Source organism: Rhamphochromis sp. 'chilingali' (assembly GCF_963969265.1).
Source record: "Rhamphochromis sp. 'chilingali' genome assembly, chromosome: 12".
NCBI lineage: Eukaryota > Metazoa > Chordata > Actinopteri > Cichliformes > Cichlidae > Rhamphochromis > Rhamphochromis sp. 'chilingali'.
In genome coordinates, this window is record NC_137939.1 from 10,413,036 (window position 1) to 10,430,322 (window position 17,287).

The following is a 17,287-nucleotide window of genomic DNA, read 5'->3' on the forward strand; positions in this document are numbered from 1 at the left end:
TCTCCAGTCCATGTGTCTAATGTGAGTCAGATGTCAGGAAGCAGAGTTCAGGAGTCTGACAGCTGTGGGGAAGAAGCTGTTCCGGTACCTGGTGGTCTTAGTCCGGAGGCTCCTGTAGCGCCACAGGGGCAGGAGGGTGAAGAGTCCATGTGATGGGTGACTGGGGTCTTTGATGATTTTCCCAGCCCTTTTCAGACACCGCTTCCTGTAGATGTCCTTTATGACAGGAGGTGGTGCTCCGGCGATGCGTTGAGCAGTTTTCACAACCCTCTGCAACGCCTTCCGGTCCGAGGCAGAGCAGTTCCCGTACCAGACTGTTATACACTTGGTCAGGATGCTCTCGATGGTGCAGCGATACAAGTTCACCAGGATGTCTGAGGACAGGTGGTTCTTCCTCAGAGTCCTTAAGAAGAAGAGGCGCTGGTACATCTTATCCTGTATAATCACTGATAGCTTTGTTTCCCCAGGTTTTCTGCTCCAGGCTTTACACTCACACATAAAAAGTAGGAGTTTGACACGTCATTTAACTCTTCTTCCGCACAAAATAGACTAATCAAACGCCTCCAACTTCATACAAGAGGAACAGGTCACTGAGAGTTACGAAGGATTTAAAAATATGCAGAAATATGCAAAATGCAGCACGTGCTGCTGACATGAAACAACATAACTGATTTAAGTTCATATGTTTACTTTACTGCTCAGTGCACCACTGAACACTTAAACATTAAACCTGATTTAAACATGAACACAGGAAGTGCACTTAGATCTGACACATTCACACAATGAAGTAAAGCTAGAAAAAAAATTTTGATGTAAAATGTTAATAGTCACTGATAAACACTTTTTTTAAAATTTTGATGAAACTCCAGCAGTATTAAACAGACTTAGCAGCAGTATCTGGACCATGTTTTTGCATGTTCTTCATCACCATGCAAATCCTGCTGTGACGGTGCAACTTGTGCAGTTTGTGATACTATAACTGCACGTTAGCTGTTAGCTATTCCCATACGGCTTAACAGGTTTGCAAATAAAGTGTAATCCCTCAGATGAGAATCTGTGTTGTACACAGAGAGTATCTGTAGGAAAAGAATTAGTGCCAGTGTAAGGCTTTGTGGAGACACTTTTAAACTGAAACTCTTAACATGTGGCGGGCTGTGAGGCAACAATGCTAACCACAGCACCATTGTGTTGCTTTATATTTTCAAATCAGCTCAACTATATATGTATAACTGAATTCGATTTTAAGTAGTAATCACTTGCCTTGGTGCAGTATATTAAGTTCAACTCACTATAATATCGCATCTAACACACCAGTTTAAGTTTACTAGCTTAATCATAGCTTGTTTAAGCTAGTAAAGATTACAAATAAGATTTTATTGTGCTATTTTTTTACCTATTCAAATTTACCTATTCAAATTTATTTCAATGTCTGGCGTTGTAGACTTGCCAACAGGCAAAAGTCTGTTTCTGATTTTCAAGAAGACTTGGCAAATGTTCTTTCAATTCCTTGAGGGTACAATGAAATAAGAGAACATATTCATGTTTATTTGAGAGCAACAGAAGGAAGTTGTGTACTTTTTGTGTGATATAATGCATGATGCAATGTTGTATTTATTCATTGATTGTATTTACAAATGTAAATTTAGTGTCCATTTTCTAATGGTCAAGGGTGACATTAAAAAAAAAGTGTTAGCTGTCAGTCTAAAACGTACGGAGCCCCTCTGATGACATGGTACAAAAAATAAATAAATTGTGGCCACGAAATATCATTTCGAGGCCACGAAATAGGTATAACGTGCCCACGAAATACTTATTTGTGGCCACGAAATAGGTATAACGTGCCCACGAAATACTTATTTGTGGCCACGAAATAGGTATAACGTGCCCACGAAATACTTATTTGTGGCCACGAAATACTATTTCGAGGGCACGAAACAGGTATAACGTGCCCACGAAATACTTATTTGTGGCCACGAAATACTATTTCGAGGGCACGAAACAGGTATAACGTGCCCACGAAATACTTATTTGTGGCCACGAAATACTATTTCGAGGGCACGAAACAGGTATAACGTGCCCACGAAATACTTATTTGTGGCCACGAAACACTTGATGATATATATATATATTATCCCAGGGCACATTCACTAGAACCTGCGTCAGCCATAGTACGGAGTCCTTGCTGTTGGTGATGTCCTTAAGGTGAGTGTATTATATTTTATATTTATTTCATATTGTTATCCCGCAATTCGGCAGTTATTTATTCAGACCTATATTGTTACTATGTTCTAAATGGTATCTGCTGACGTTTCAAATGTTGTATCCTCATGTTGTTAGTACACGTTGTTTTGTTGTGCTAATATGTAGCCGTAAACTCATTTTTAACTGTAGGACGTGCGGCGGCCCCGCAGCACACTTTCAAAGTAGAGCAAGGCTGAAGGCTACTAATAAATGAGGTATGTTCAACATAAAACCTTAGTTCTCTGTGTCACGAAGGTGTCTCTCTTTTACCCTGGCCACATCACCATACTAGCTGGTGCAACTAATCTGGTCTGGACAATAATAACAGTTTTAGATGAAAAGCATCTTAAAATTGCCTTTTTTTTGCTGAACATCTCCTTTGAAAGTAGCATCATGTGAGTCACACTTGTTAAGGTAATACATGCTAAATGAGCCGTAGCTTTCAACGCATTATCGGATGAAGCCTTGCAGTTACAGTAGCTCACTGCGGTTATCACGTTGCCAAGGGAACTAATAAAGCATACAGTGATCGGAATGATTTTGTATTGATGCAGGTTGTCATTGCTCATGCTGAACTACTTAAACTCCAAGTAGACAATCGCTCCATTCCTCATTACCATAGATAATATCTAAGTAATAAAACAATCATTATCAAATTCTGATTTGCCATAGATAAAGTGATTTTATAGGTAGGCTATCATGTAAAAATCTGCTACATAAAATTTATAACTGAGTGTAAAAATACTAATTTTATTTTCATGTGGTTTAGAGGTCAGCTATGGATACTCGGCTGCGAGAATTCTTAACAGAGCGCAAAGTTGAAGAAGATGTGATCAAGAAACTTGAAGATGAGAATGTAAGCCACTGCAGCTTTTGCTGTGTGCGTGCGTGTGTGTCTGTGTGTTTGTTTTTGAACGGAAAGCCGCAATCCACAATTTACTATGCACATTCTAAAAGAATTTATTGAATTTCATATTTGTGTTTAATCAGTGACATTAATTAATGACGTGATATGTTTAAAGAGTAATTTTAAAAGCAATTTTTGTTCATCTTATGTTGGACAAATGTGTACCACATTACCAAAAGTATCTGTTATCAAAAGTAGATAGCAAAAAACAACTCTAAAATATGCAGTTGTATGTATTCATTGTTTTTTTAATATTGACAATTTTATTAATTTGTTATTTATATTTTTCAGATTGATGAAACTGTCATTCCCTTAATGACAGACAGTGACCTGGCAAAGTACATCCCCAAAGTTGGCGATAGAGTCTCCACTGTGGCCTTCTGCAGACAAGCAACACTGTCACGGACGTCACCATCCAGGAAAGAATCTATACTCTCAAGGCTACGACAAAGACTGACAGGAGCTGAGGGAATGCCTCCTAAAAAGAAATTGTCTCAGTGGGCAGAAAATACAAATGCAAAACGAACAGTTAGACGAATTGAGGTTGGCTGGATGGATTTTGATGAGTCGAAGGGTGGGTTCAAACAGGTGAAGTCTGTAAGTGGTGGTGGAACAAGGCATTTATCTGTAGATAAAAATGAAACAGTGTCAAATATCAAACTTATGGCTGAAAATCTGTTTTTCCCCAATGGCACCTCAAAAAAAACAAAAGTCTTTCACACTATTCAACTCATATTGAGAGCTCACAGATGCATGTGGATGCTTCCAGTACAGTTGATGAGTTGTATAAGCAAAGTAAAGTCAAAATTCTGCGACTTTATCTGTGTACCAGAAAGAAAACACAACAGCAGCCCCAAGACGTAGAGGCCAATCATGCAATAACCCAGCCCTCTGTGGTAGATCTCACTGGCAATGAACCTAATCAGGCCGCTGATGATCTGTTGGCGGAAAACATAAATTCAGAACCATCAAACTTTGTAATTAATGATGGAGCTTCCACAAGTGGATATTTTGAACTGAATGACACATTACCATGGGATGGTCTGCCAAATGTAGGTGAAAGTGAAGATTCTGATGCAGTTGTTATTATTAGTGGGGATAACAGGGTGGATATTAGTGTGGTTGAACTAAACCCTGAAACACTGTTTACAGAAAAAGAGTCTGATCCACCTCATCACACATTGTCTCTCTCACCGGGGCTGACAGGAGAGGCCAATATTCCTGACCAAGCACCCCCTGAACCACGATCTTGTCCCGTAATACTAACTGTTAGAAGAGGTCATTGTCTTACTGATTTGATCAGTGCCTTTAAGGACTCAAACATTATTTCATCTGAGGTCAATATCAAAATGTTGTTACCAAATGGAGAGCTTGAACAGGGGGAAGGAAGTGGTGTTTTGCGGGACTGCCTGACAGAATTTTGGATGGATTTCTATGACAGCTGCACATTGGGAGTTGAGGTGAAAGTCCCATTCATTCGGCATGACTTTCAGTGTGAAGAATGGCAGGCTATAGCTAGAGTGTTTGTTGTAGGGTGGAAGCAAGCTGGTTACTTCCCAGTGAAGCTTGCAATACCCTTTCTGGAGGAGATATTGTACGGCTCAACAACCAGTAGTTTAAAAGATTCCTTTCTTTTGTACGTCTCACAAGAAGAGCGATCTGTTCTCCTGAAGGCTTTGGATGACTTCAATTCAGTGGATACAGATGAATTGCTGGAAGTACTTGATGCACATGAGTGCAAGCAGGTTCCTACCAAGGACACACTGCTCCCTGTTTTGGCACAGATAGGACACAAAGTACTTATTCAGGCCCCAATGTTTGTAATCAAGTGCTGGCGTCCCGTTGTGGGTTCTGTAGCTGGTTTACTCCCACCAGAAGGACTGCATCATTTCATAGCAGAAAAAAAACCGACTGTAAAAACAGTGAAGGAGCTTCTAATCTTTCCAGAGGAGATGACAGCTGCCCAGTCAACAGTTTCTCGTTACCTGAAAAGGTACATTGGAGAAATTGATTTCAATTATCTTCAGCTTTTCCTGCGGTTCTGTACAGGATCCAATCTGTTGGATAAAGCCATACTAATTGAGTTCATAGAAACTACAGATTTCCTCCGCAGACCACAATCCCACACATGTGGATGTGTACTAAAGCTGCCCCTTGGTTATCACAGCTATCCAGACTTTCGCAGTGAATTTAACAGCATTCTCGCAAGCTCTATGTGGGTGATGGATGTGGTGTAGGTCAGTGTTACCCAACCTTGGTCCTCAAGGCACTCTGCCCTACACGTTTTAGGTTTTCCACCCTAACAGTTCATAGAAACACGGGTGTAGTTAACAGTAACATGAAGGAATGAATGTGAATGTTCAATAGACTGGGTGGTTAAGTTCTCTTAACAGTGTAGCCTGTTGTGCCTTTTTCATGTGCAGCCTTTTTTTTCATCTGGTCAGTAAGTGCTTTCTTAGTTTCTCCCCCCCAATTAAAATAGTAAGCTAAAGGGAATGTTCAGGTTTTTTAAAGTGGAGTTACCTGTAGTAGACAGCACTTAGCACTCTGATTTTGCAGAAGCAGCAGTGAGTGTTGGGGACAAAATAAGGCAACAAATTGCTTGGGGAATGAGACCACAAAACAACACCAGTTGAAAATACATATACATATTTAAATAACATTTTCAGTGCTTCACCTGGTAGGAATCCGTACACTAAACATAGAAGTGCATCTGTTCCTGCTGCACACATTGTTACTGTGTTTTTGGCTAGTGCCAAAATAAATTACTAATTTTAACATTCTAATACTTTTTTACTACAGGAAGAGTAACAAATATTTCCAATATAGCATACAGTAACAGTTCTACAAACTGGAAGATTGCTGAGTGCTTTCTACTGTATATACATACATAAGTACAACACCATTACAAATACCATATTCCAACTGATTAAGCATGTTCTATATTAAAGTATTTCAGATGTTTGCAGAAATCTTAATAGAAACAAGAATGTGAACCTTTATGTTCCTAATGGGTTTAGAAGAAAAGTTGTCAATTACAGAGATTGGTTACATTGTAAAGAGGTTTGTATAACATTTTAGAAATAACTGTTATTTTATCCTGTTATTATATGCAAAATACAACCTGTTTTTGAGTATGGTGTATTTTGAAAGACACCAGTAAACCATTCTCATTGGTACAAAACTTTGTCCTCTCTGTTACATTCTATACATCTTTAAACATGAACATGTCTAATGACACAGCTGAAAGTTATTTAACTACTCATTCTATAATGTCATACACGTGCTGTGATTTTTAAGAAAAAAAGCCGTTCTTTATCAAACATGGGATTGCTTTAATCTATTCCACAATAACAAAATTATAGGCTCAAGAAACATTTGGAGCATTGGTGACACAACTATGATTCTACACTTTAGCCTACTTGGTCTTCTTGTCTAATTGATCACAACATTAGATATATTGCCAGTCTATGTGGTTGTTATCCAAGGTGCTCTTTTTTTGTTAGAAATTAACACATTTTTGGTACCAAAAACTATTATGAACAACTTTTGATGCTTTAACAGTGTGATAAGTTTAACTCAATCCCAAAAGGATTTTTTTTTTCTAACCTGTATCATATTTTAGTTTAATACTCCACGCTTTGTAGCTACCAAGAGCAAGCAACACTTCATGATGAGTTAATTTACTGACATGGACAAAATGAAAATTATGTTATACAGTCTTTTCTGATAATTTTGATACAAAGACAAGATAACTACACACTGAAGAAAAATAATTACTTAATAATAAGTACATTAAGCTGTAGGAATACGTACTGAAGTACAAAATGTACTACATTTGTATGTTTGTGTCCATTTAAGTAGCCTCAAATAACTGTGAACGAATTGTATCCCTGAGATGAAAATATAAATCAAGGGCCTGGGACATGGTAGATGGGAATTCCAAGCTTGATTCCTCCATTATTATTGTGCACAAATCAAATACTTGCACATCACATGGGACTGAACTAACAAAAGTGCAGCTATTTTTACACAAGGTCAAATCTTCTGTCAGTGGAACGAGACAGTCTTCTGCACCCCAAAGGTGAGGGGCCATGTACATGACATCAGGTATCCCACAGGGCACGTTGTTATTCTTTGAGGGCCTTATACGGTGAGCATTCCAAACACTCCGGATGTCATTCAATACCTCCTGATGAAGAAACAAGAATTAGGTCAGAGCTGTAATACAAGGCATTTTTAAAATGGTCGAAAATAAGTGTGGTGCATCCTTAAATGAATTGAAAAGCAGCAATGTTTGGATGCAGTTTAATGAAAACCAAAGGAAGAGGGAGTGATGGCAAAAAAAAGAAAAGAAAGAACCACACCAGGCAAACCACTGAGTTGTGGGATCTGGGCTTTATACTAATACTAATACTAATCTTGGTGCGGATGCGCAAAGCTTTTCAACTTTATGCGCATAATACAGGTGACAAAATCAATATTTTTCAATCCCATGAGGGGATCCAATATCATCTCAGACCTGAACGTACCAATGATAGAGCGCTGAAGAGTTACTGATGCGTGAAGCCTGACTGCTTTTGACAGACTGGCAGTGACAGATCGTTAGCTGCAGCATAACTGCTGATGCAGAATGAGTGCAGACAAGGATAATGTCCTCCGATCAGAAAAAAACAACATTTAAGTCGTGCTGACTTCTGATCAGTTCAATTGGCAAAGTGTTCCCTGATTTAAAAACTTTGGCTGGGTTGATGCTTCAGCCTCCATTACGCACATACAGAGCGCAGTTGACCTTCAACAACGTTAGGAATACATTGCATTTACCGTACGGTAAAGGTAACGTCGTTTTAACTATGTAAACAATTATTTTGTTACCCTTACTGCTAAAACAGCTTAATTTAATGTAATTAATTACCACCACTGGTTATCATAATATGGGTCATTTACCTGAATGATTGGCATGAAGCAGAACTGTGACAGAGCTTTGTCAATGAAATCCCCAAAGAAGAATCCTTCGTCCTTCAGTTCTCCTAGAAGCTTGATCCATGACTCGACTCCTTCTTTTCTCATCACTCCCCACCAGCTCTCAATTCTCTGGTTTGCGGTACTTGCTCCTGTGACGTAGCTTCTGTCTCCTGCTCTATCATCCCCGTCATTTCTCCGTAAATAACGCTGGAGGTCTCTGACCAACACGTTCTCAGTGCCCATGTCAGTTCGTACGAGCCTGGGGAAACCCCCACGACTCTCCACTGCTTCCACAAAGTAACCTCCGATAACCTTTGGGTCACTGTTAGTGTGTGCGGCCCGCAGCCAAATGATGTTGCGTGAGAAACCGTCGATGCATCCATTAATACATATCCCATATGGCTTTAGTTTGTCATAAGAGTCTATGTGCCACACAAAGTTAGGCCCCTGAGCAAAATATTGCCTCCTTCTGAGACGTCTGGTCTGGCGAACCTGGGAACCTACTGGGTCCAGTAAAGAGATGAGGATCCTGACGTCTTCTTTCCTGATCGCAATGCCGTGTTGTTTGCACTTTGTAAACATCCACCGATAACCGTGATCCTTCCCAGGCCCTTGCAGTTGGTTCACAATAAAATCTATCCCGGCGTCCAGGTCGTACTTACGTCTGTAAAGCGACTTGGCTCTCAATATCCGGTTTAAATGTCTCTCCGTAATGATGGTTCCTTGCATTGCCAGGCTTTTCAAAATGCATTTGTAGCTCATTCCCAGCCTGAAATAAAACTCAATCAGACTGTCTCTGTCCATGGTGTATTTAGCCTACTTTTATGCTTGTGTCTCTACGCAGCTGTCCAGGAATTCTATCAATAAGATGTGCGCACGTTATCTATTTCGTGGCCACAAATGCGTAATTCGTTGCCACGTTATACCCAATTCGTGCCCACAAATTAGCATTTCGTGCGCACGTTATACCTATTTCGTGCCCTCGAAATGATATTTCGTGGCCACAAATAAGTATTTCGTGGGCACGTTATACCTATTTCGTGGCCTCGAAATGATATTTCGTGGCCACAATTTATTTATTTTTTGTACCATGTCATCAGAGGGGCTCCGTAAAAACGTAATTTCCTTGTCTCAGATTTTTTTTGCTCCTTGAGTTTCTGTGGAAGTGAAGTAACTCTGCTGAGAGACTTTTTAATGAGCATGTGCACAATAAGTGTAATTATTAGTTTGTTTCTAATTTGAGGAACTGAGTGTGTTACATATGCCTTCCCAACAAATATAACTGTGAGACGCTATTGCATGAATTAAATATTTCTTTCCATGTATTGTACTTTGAACTTGATCACATTTTTAATTGTTTAATTAAGTTATTTTACTTCATGTTTGATTTTTTTTTTAAACTGTATTTAATTTAAAAAAAATTCATAAATCCAATTTTTCATGGATCATTTCAGACATTTTCCCTCTGATCTTTTCAGATTTATATGACTTGCAACTTCAATCATGAGTAGTTTTGCTTTTAACAATTTTTCGCATTTATTCTGGTAGGATATTAAATGCTTTACGTCTTCGTTTAGAGGTCTTTAAGTATAGTTAAGTAATCGCGTAAAGCCTACAGTGTATCGCATGTAGATTACATCAGTAAACATAGAGTTTAGGCAATGCCAAACTTTTTTTATCCAAGTTGCGATTTGCCTGATACAGTTTATCTCACCATCTACAGTCGCAGGGACACCAGGGGCTGCATGCTACAATAACAAATATCTTAATGAGTAAAATATGTGTTTATTCTCTGAATCAAACCTCTTCCCTTCACCACTAACCCACTTCCTGAAATAGATCGGCTCCATTCACTCTCTGAAGTGTTCCAAAGAGAAAAAGCGCTTCTGGCTGCTCATGTCCTACATAATGTAATTATGTAAACCAAACGAAGAGAAAGAACCCGCACGCCACGCAATCTACCATGCAATCAACGCTACATAATCACTGGGGGGCTATAAATGAATACCACAGTACGCGTCATGCGCCCGTGTGAGTGTGCTCTTAATACCGATCAAAACGATTTCTATATGGATAAAAGTATTCGTTTCACAGACGATTGCCTTCTTCAGACCAAAACAGCAATTTTCTGTCCGTTTAACGAGACTGGTGCTTCACTCTTCGTGAAATGCCCCTTGAAAGCCTTGCTCATCATTCTGTTGTAGGCAGTGGACTGTTGCCATAATATCTCAATCTCACACACACAGACATCCCACTAATGCTCTGTATATTGCAGGCCAGGCACTACAGTTTCTACATGCATGTTTCAGAGTGCGTTACTCATATTAAAATCCAGTTAAGATCTAAATGTGGGCGGAGAATGAAAGGGGCTGAGAGGAGCACAGCTTTCTTAGGGAAAAGAGAAACATAATAGTGGTTTTGGGTGGATGAACAGCTTTGCATGTCTTATCTGTATTCCAGCATGTCTGTAACACAGCTCATTGGCTGAGCCATTAAAAAGAGCAGGCTCCTCTCGCACACAGCTGTGATGCCTCCATTGATTATATTGACTCACTTGGGGACGACACTTGTGCCACTGCAGTGTGGTGGCACAAGTGTAAGTGGGTATAGTACTCGTTTCCCCCTGTTTTCCATTGTTGCATTTTTAAAAGGGTGTTAGATTGGATACACGTGCATACAAAACTCCAGCATCATAACCTATTGGTGCCCTTAAAGCCAGGGGCATTTTTTCCTCAGCTAAGCCTGTCAGGTCGATCAAGGCGCACATGAAGTGAAGTGAAAGCATTTTCTCACTGTTGAGCCCTCTTTTTGACACATTACATGTTCACATAACAGATCGTGCCAGAGCCTCACCTCCTTTACACGCACTCATTTTAGTTTTATTTGTTTCCTTTTTTTAGATGACGTATATGTGAGGAGGGTATCAAATTGATAATTCTGTATTGCATGATGATTCACTGCAGTTTCTCTAATTCCTGCTAATGCTGGAAATATCTAATTTTTGCCTTTTTTCCATAGCTAAATGTCATTTCTTCTGATGTGTTTTGTCAGTTTTATGACTTCAGTTTCATTTATAAGCTATTTAGCTCTGGCTTATTGATGCAGTATGAAAGAATGGGAAAATGGGAAGTGGTATGAATTTAAATAATTTAAAACATACTGGCTGATACAATTTGTTCAAGTCTAATAAGTCCGGCGTGCAGCATTTTGTGGTTGTTTCGCACTCTGGTAATCGGAGGATTTTAGTTGCAACAAAAATTTGAGACATCATCTTCTCACCTTGCAAGATGTCTGGTGGTATTCATGAGAAATGGTGACAGAAAACTGTTGACAGCTGTGGCTGAGTTGAGGAAACTGTGAGAGTGTTGTTAACTGGTTTACAGAAATAAGAACTCAACTACCGCATCATCTGACAATGGCAGGACAGGAACGCACTGCTCATTAGTAATGAAAGCTCCCAAGCAGAAATCAATAAACATGAGCACAAAGGTAGGAAATGAAATGGCATTCTCTCTCTCTCTCACTCACACACACACACACACACACACACACACACACACACACACACATTATTTCAGCACTTTATTCTACAGTGCGTCTGGAAAGTATTCACCACGCTTCACTTGTTCCACCTTTTCTCATGTTTCACCCTTATTCCAAAATGGATTAAATCATTTTTCGCCTCAAACATCTACGCACAATACGCCATAATGACAAAGTGGGAAAATGTATTACAAATGAAGAAAATTAAACTGTAACATGTACGTTGGTATTCACAGCCTTTGCCATGACAATCAAAATTAAGCTCAGGTCCTGTTTCCACTGATCATCTATCAAATGTTTCTACAACTGTAGTGGAGTCCACCTGTGGTAAATTCAGTTAATTGGACATAATTTGGAAAGGCATGCACATGTCTATATGAGGTCCCAGTGCATGTCAGACTACAAACCAAGCCATGAAATCCTCAGAGACTTCAGGAAGGCTAGGTAGAAAAGCATCCATCAAAGCATCCTTCAGAGTGACCATCAGGAAGAACCTGGTGGTCACTGTGAAAGAGCTCCAGCATTCTGGTCTGTAGAGAGGAGAACTTGACAGAAGGGGAGCCATTTCTTCTCACTCCAGCAATCAGATCTGTATCTCAGACTGACCAGACAGAAGCCACTCCTCACTAAAAGGCACATGACATCCCACCTGGAGTTTGCCAAAGGGCACCTCTTTGGCCTGAATGCCAAGAATCAGAAGGAATCAGAAGAAGAATCTGAAGGAAATTAGACAGTCCTCATCACCTGGTTAATATCATGCCTACTTTGAAGCATGGTGGTGGCAGCAGGAAATGGGAAACTAGTAAGAGTGAGGGAAAGATGAATGCAGCAATGTACAGAGACGTCCCCCATGATAATCTGCTCCAGAGCACTCTAGACCTCTGTCTGGGGTGAAATTCCCTAAATAACCAACCCGCCAACTGGTAGGTTCCCCCGCTACCGCCTCAGCCACCCAATCGGTCACAGTTTTCAGTCTCTTACCTCAGTGTGGAAAACCATGCATGTTTTAGCAAACTTAAATAAAATATAAAACACAGCTCACGGCTAAAGGCCTGCTTCTCTCGTGTGATTTCACTTGCAGATTGAACCTGTCACCAGGTCACAAAGCATTTCGCAGGCATTGCCCTGTGTCTGTTGAAACTAATGCTCAGCTGCACCTAATTACTTCAAGAAAGCCAGTGACCTTGTGATGTTCACAGCATTGTCTCACCCAGCTCCAGATAAATTTCTTATCGCACCCAAATAATGCCTGTGGGATTGTATAGCACTTTTATCTACAACAGGAGATTTTCAAACAGGCAGCAGACTGTTATTTTCTTTTCCCAGCACAGTTTGCTTCATGTAAACTAAAAAAAAAAGGAAGAAATCCAAAAACCAAGCCAAATGTTTGCTAGTTGAGGAAGAAAGAGATAACTTTTGACCCACTTAGGGTCTGTCAATTTCATTTTTTTATGTTTTTGTGTGAATCTGCAATGCTCACCCCACATATGAAGAGATTTGCATTGTATTTGTACTTGGTCCAAATGGCAGAATGAGATCTTTCTGTTTAGTATTTGCAGAAATTTCTTTTCAGCCTACAATCACTTCTTTATATTCTGCTCTCTGCAGTCTTTAACCGAGAAGAAGTTGTAGGCTGTGTTGGTAAAATATAGTCCAAATGAGTCAGGAGTAGCTAGTCCCCCTTTCGTGGGGGACAGAATTAGGACATCAGCTTCACACTGTGGAGACAGCACGAGGCATATGGCTCACACAAAACTTGAGCTGAATTCAAAAAATGTGTTTGTTCATCGAGTGCTCTCAACTGTCCTAATTATGTCGTCCAGTCAGACAGTCGACTGTATTTCCTTATTAGAGCTGGTGTCCCGACGAGGCCCTGGCCTCTATGACCAGAGGCCATGTTGTAGATTGGAACTGGGTAAAATGGCAGCTCTCCCAACTCAGAGGAACTGGGGAATGGCAAAGGAGGAAGCCAATTAATATTTCAACAATACACCCTCTGTGGCCGGAGATTGACTGACTAAACTGCTAGCTGTCAGAGCAGTTATCTCCAATACAGCCATGTGGCTTGGAATTCACAATGCCCTGTTTAGAAAGGGATTTCACATCCGTTGCTCATTTTTGCATTCTGTACAAAAATGGGTACAGACACAATTAACACTGGGGATAAAAATGAAATGAATATAAATAAGGCTGAGGGACAACACGTCAAAGTTATCGCACACCTGAGGAGCAAATGCTCTTTTCTAACTTTTATTTGTCTTTGGATCCGAAAGGTGCCGAAGGGAGCAAAGTCATTAGGAACGCAATGCCCTAACTTTCAATTGAAAGTGTTGCTGTAATAACCATTGCCAAAATGTTACTGTCTGAAATGATGCTCAAAACTGAGCATAGGGGGTCACGTGACGTCAATGGCGGAGTAGCTGTGTTTCTCGCCCGCTCCCGCAGCTTGGCATTTGTTTAGGCCTTTATATGTCTTGTTTGGTTAAAGTCTCTGTTTATTTCGACTTTTAAACTTCGTACGATGCCAAGCACCCAGAAGAAGCTCAACCTTGGGTCGAAACCGGGCAAATCCGGAGAAAATCACCCTCCGCTCAGCGATCATGCTGTAGCGGTTATGGCGGAGGCCCAGTCGCCCCCACTTCTCGACCGAATGGACGTCGACAAATTGGTGGAGAGGATATCGGCGGAGGTGCTGAGGGCGGTGGAGGCCTCCTTTGAGAAGAAGATTGATCCAGTTCTGAAAAGACTGGAAACATGCGCAGCTAACATCTCTGCATTGGATGTTAAAATGAAGGAGGCAGAGGCACGTATATCAACGCAGGAAGATGTTACAGCGGGATATGGCGCCAAGATTTCTGAAGTGGAGCTTAGGCTGGAGGCCGCTTTGGATAAGATTGATGACTTGGAGAACAGGAGCCGACGGTGTAACATACGTGTTATTGGGCTACCCGAAGGCAGTGAAGGTACCAACCCTGTGTCTTTTTTCAAAACGTGGTTACCGGAGTTGGTGGCTGTGAGTTTCAAGGGCGGCGCTGTTAAAATCGATCGCTGCCACCGGGTGCTTGCACGCCTCCCTTCCAGTGCCCAGCGGCCCCGCGCGGTCATCATAAAGCTCCACAACTTCCAGGATAAAGCACGGATCATGCAAGCGGCTAGGAGGAAGCAGTCCTTATTTCATAATGGCATTCCTATTATGATATTCGAGGACTTCTCCGCCGCTGTTCTGAAGAAACGCCAGGGATTCTACCACGTCAAACAACGCCTTAGGGAGATGGGTGTCCCCTTCGCTATGATGTACCCGGCTGTCCTTAGGATCAAGATCGATGGCCAGGAGAAATCTTTTAGATCTCCAGAAGCAGTCTCAGCTTACCTGGATAACGTACCTCAAGGGGCGGGGCCGCGCTCATCCTCGGTGGCTCCAGTGGACTGTTGATCTGTGCTCCTGTCCCATACCTGAGGCATTCGCCAATCCCTCGTCTCCTCCTCCTCCTTTTTTTTTTTTTTTTTCTTTTCCTTCCCTGTTTATTATTATTGTTATTTTTTCTGTTTGGTTCCTTTTTTTTCTTTTCGGGTCTGTGCGGAGATAATAACCCCATACACATAGACTATTTTATTTAGCCATTTATAATCCGAATTCTTGTTTTAGCTGCGGGCGGGCAACTGTTTCACGTTACTGATTAAGAAAAGACTCTACTCTGGTCCAGCATCTTTCTATGTCCAAGTTGGAAAGTTTGCTTGCGCCCCCTGCTGGGCGTTGAAGACCTTTGTCTGACCTCCATACTCACTGGTTTCTTGACGGTTCTGTTTCTTATAAATAGTTTTCTGTTAATTGTTAGCAGAGCAGGACGTTTGTTTTTCTATGTGTATTTTACTTGCCACTGGTGTTGTAGAGCAGTGTTTGGGAGCCCTACATATCAGCTATGCTTTGGTCACCTGAGCGTGGTTCCATGCTTATTTAAAATGTTGTATGATAAGTGATAATTCAATGTTGAATGTTTGTTCCTGGAATGTAGGAGGTATACATAACCCTGTTAAACGGAAAAAAATATTGAGCTTTCTTAAGAGGGAGAATGTACATGTTGCCTTGTTGCAAGAAACTCACCTGTCTCCTCAGGAGCATCTAAAACTGAAACGTGATTGGGTCGGTCAAGTTTTTAGTTCCTCCTTTACGAGTAAGAGCCGCGGTGTAGCCGTTTTAATACATAAACACCTACCGCTGACAGTTGACCAAACAATTTGTGATAAGTCTGGTAGATATGTTTCCTTAAAAGGCACCCTAGGTGGTCAGGCGGTGTCATTTCTGAATATTTACTTTCCGCCAGTACAGTCTAACGACTTTATTGCTCATACTTTCTCTTCCTTTTCTGATTGGGTTTGTGATAATTCTGTGATAGCCGGTGATTTTAACTGTTATTTTTCTACAACTAAGGACAGATCCCCTCCTAAACAAATTCAAATGTCTACAAGGGCCAAAGCACTTTTAGATACTTGTAACGAACTTGATCTGGTTGATACCTGGCGGACTCTTCATCCTAACGATAAAGAATTTACTTTTTTTTCCGGTGTTCATAGAACAAGTAGTAGGATCGATCTCGTTTTCACCCCCAAGCGATCACTGGGAAACATTTTGAGATGTACAATAGGTGATATTATTATATCAGATCATGCGCCGGTTTTTGTTCAGCTAAGTGATCTAAATCCTGTCCCTCGGTCTCATACCTGGAGATTTAACAATTTTTTGATTCACGACCCAAAATTCAAAATATTTTTAAATGATCAGCTTGAACATTTTTTAAAGGTCAATGCAACCCCTGAAGTTTCTCCAGGCCTGCTTTGGGACACCCTGAAGGCTTACACCCGTGGACTGATTATATCATATTCAGCAGGCCTGAAGCGGAAAAATCAGATGGAACAACGGAAATTGGAACTGGAATTGCACGAACTGCAAGCTAAACATAATGAATCACCTTCAGAGCAATTAAGGAATGAAATTCAGGTGGTTAAAACAGCTTTGGAGGCACTATTGACAAGAAAGGCTGAGAAATCTCTTTTCTTCATGAGGCAGAGGTTATATGAGTTTGCTAATAAACCTAACCGCTATCTGGCCAATCTTCTTCATAATAAGGGTGCTGGTTGTAATATCCCATGTGTTAGAGACTCATCTGGTTTACCTAAATATGACAATTTAATTATTAATGATACTTTTAAAACTTTTTATAAGCAGTTATATACCTCCCAGTTTAAACCAACATTGGAACAAGGTATGCATCACTTCTTCTTAGGACTAAATTTACCTAAAGTTACTGAAATCCAAAGAGATGATTTATGTAAACCTATAACGCAAAGTGAAATTTTGAAAGTTATTCAGATGCTTCCAAATAACAAAGCCCCGGGTCCAGACGGGTTCACGGGGGAATTCTTTAAGAAATTTAGTAAGATTCTGACTTCCCCACTGTATAAGATGCTTCTGTCCTCTTTTGAGGCAGGCACTCTCCCCCCCTCCTTAATGGAGGCTAATATTTCGCTAATTCTGAAGAAGGGGAAACCTCCAGAAGAATGCGCCTCCTATAGGCCTATATCTGTTTTAAATCTTGATTTGAAGATACTTGCTAAGGTCCTGGCTGTACGTCT

At 40.6% G+C, this 17,287-nt stretch overlaps 1 protein-coding gene across 1 annotated transcript; it reads right to left on the minus strand.

The window, feature by feature from the left end:
- Positions 1-6,347: 6,347 nt before the first annotated feature.
- Positions 6,348-8,917, minus strand: LOC308406607 (uncharacterized protein; the record flags this gene model as incomplete). Its single annotated transcript, XM_080897687.1, has 2 exons — positions 6,348-7,340; positions 8,096-8,917. The coding sequence occupies 2 exons, from the start codon at positions 8,915-8,917 to the stop codon at positions 7,005-7,007; spliced, it is 1,158 nt and encodes a 385-aa protein (XP_080753813.1). The 3' UTR covers positions 6,348-7,004.
- Positions 8,918-17,287: the final 8,370 nt, after the last annotated feature.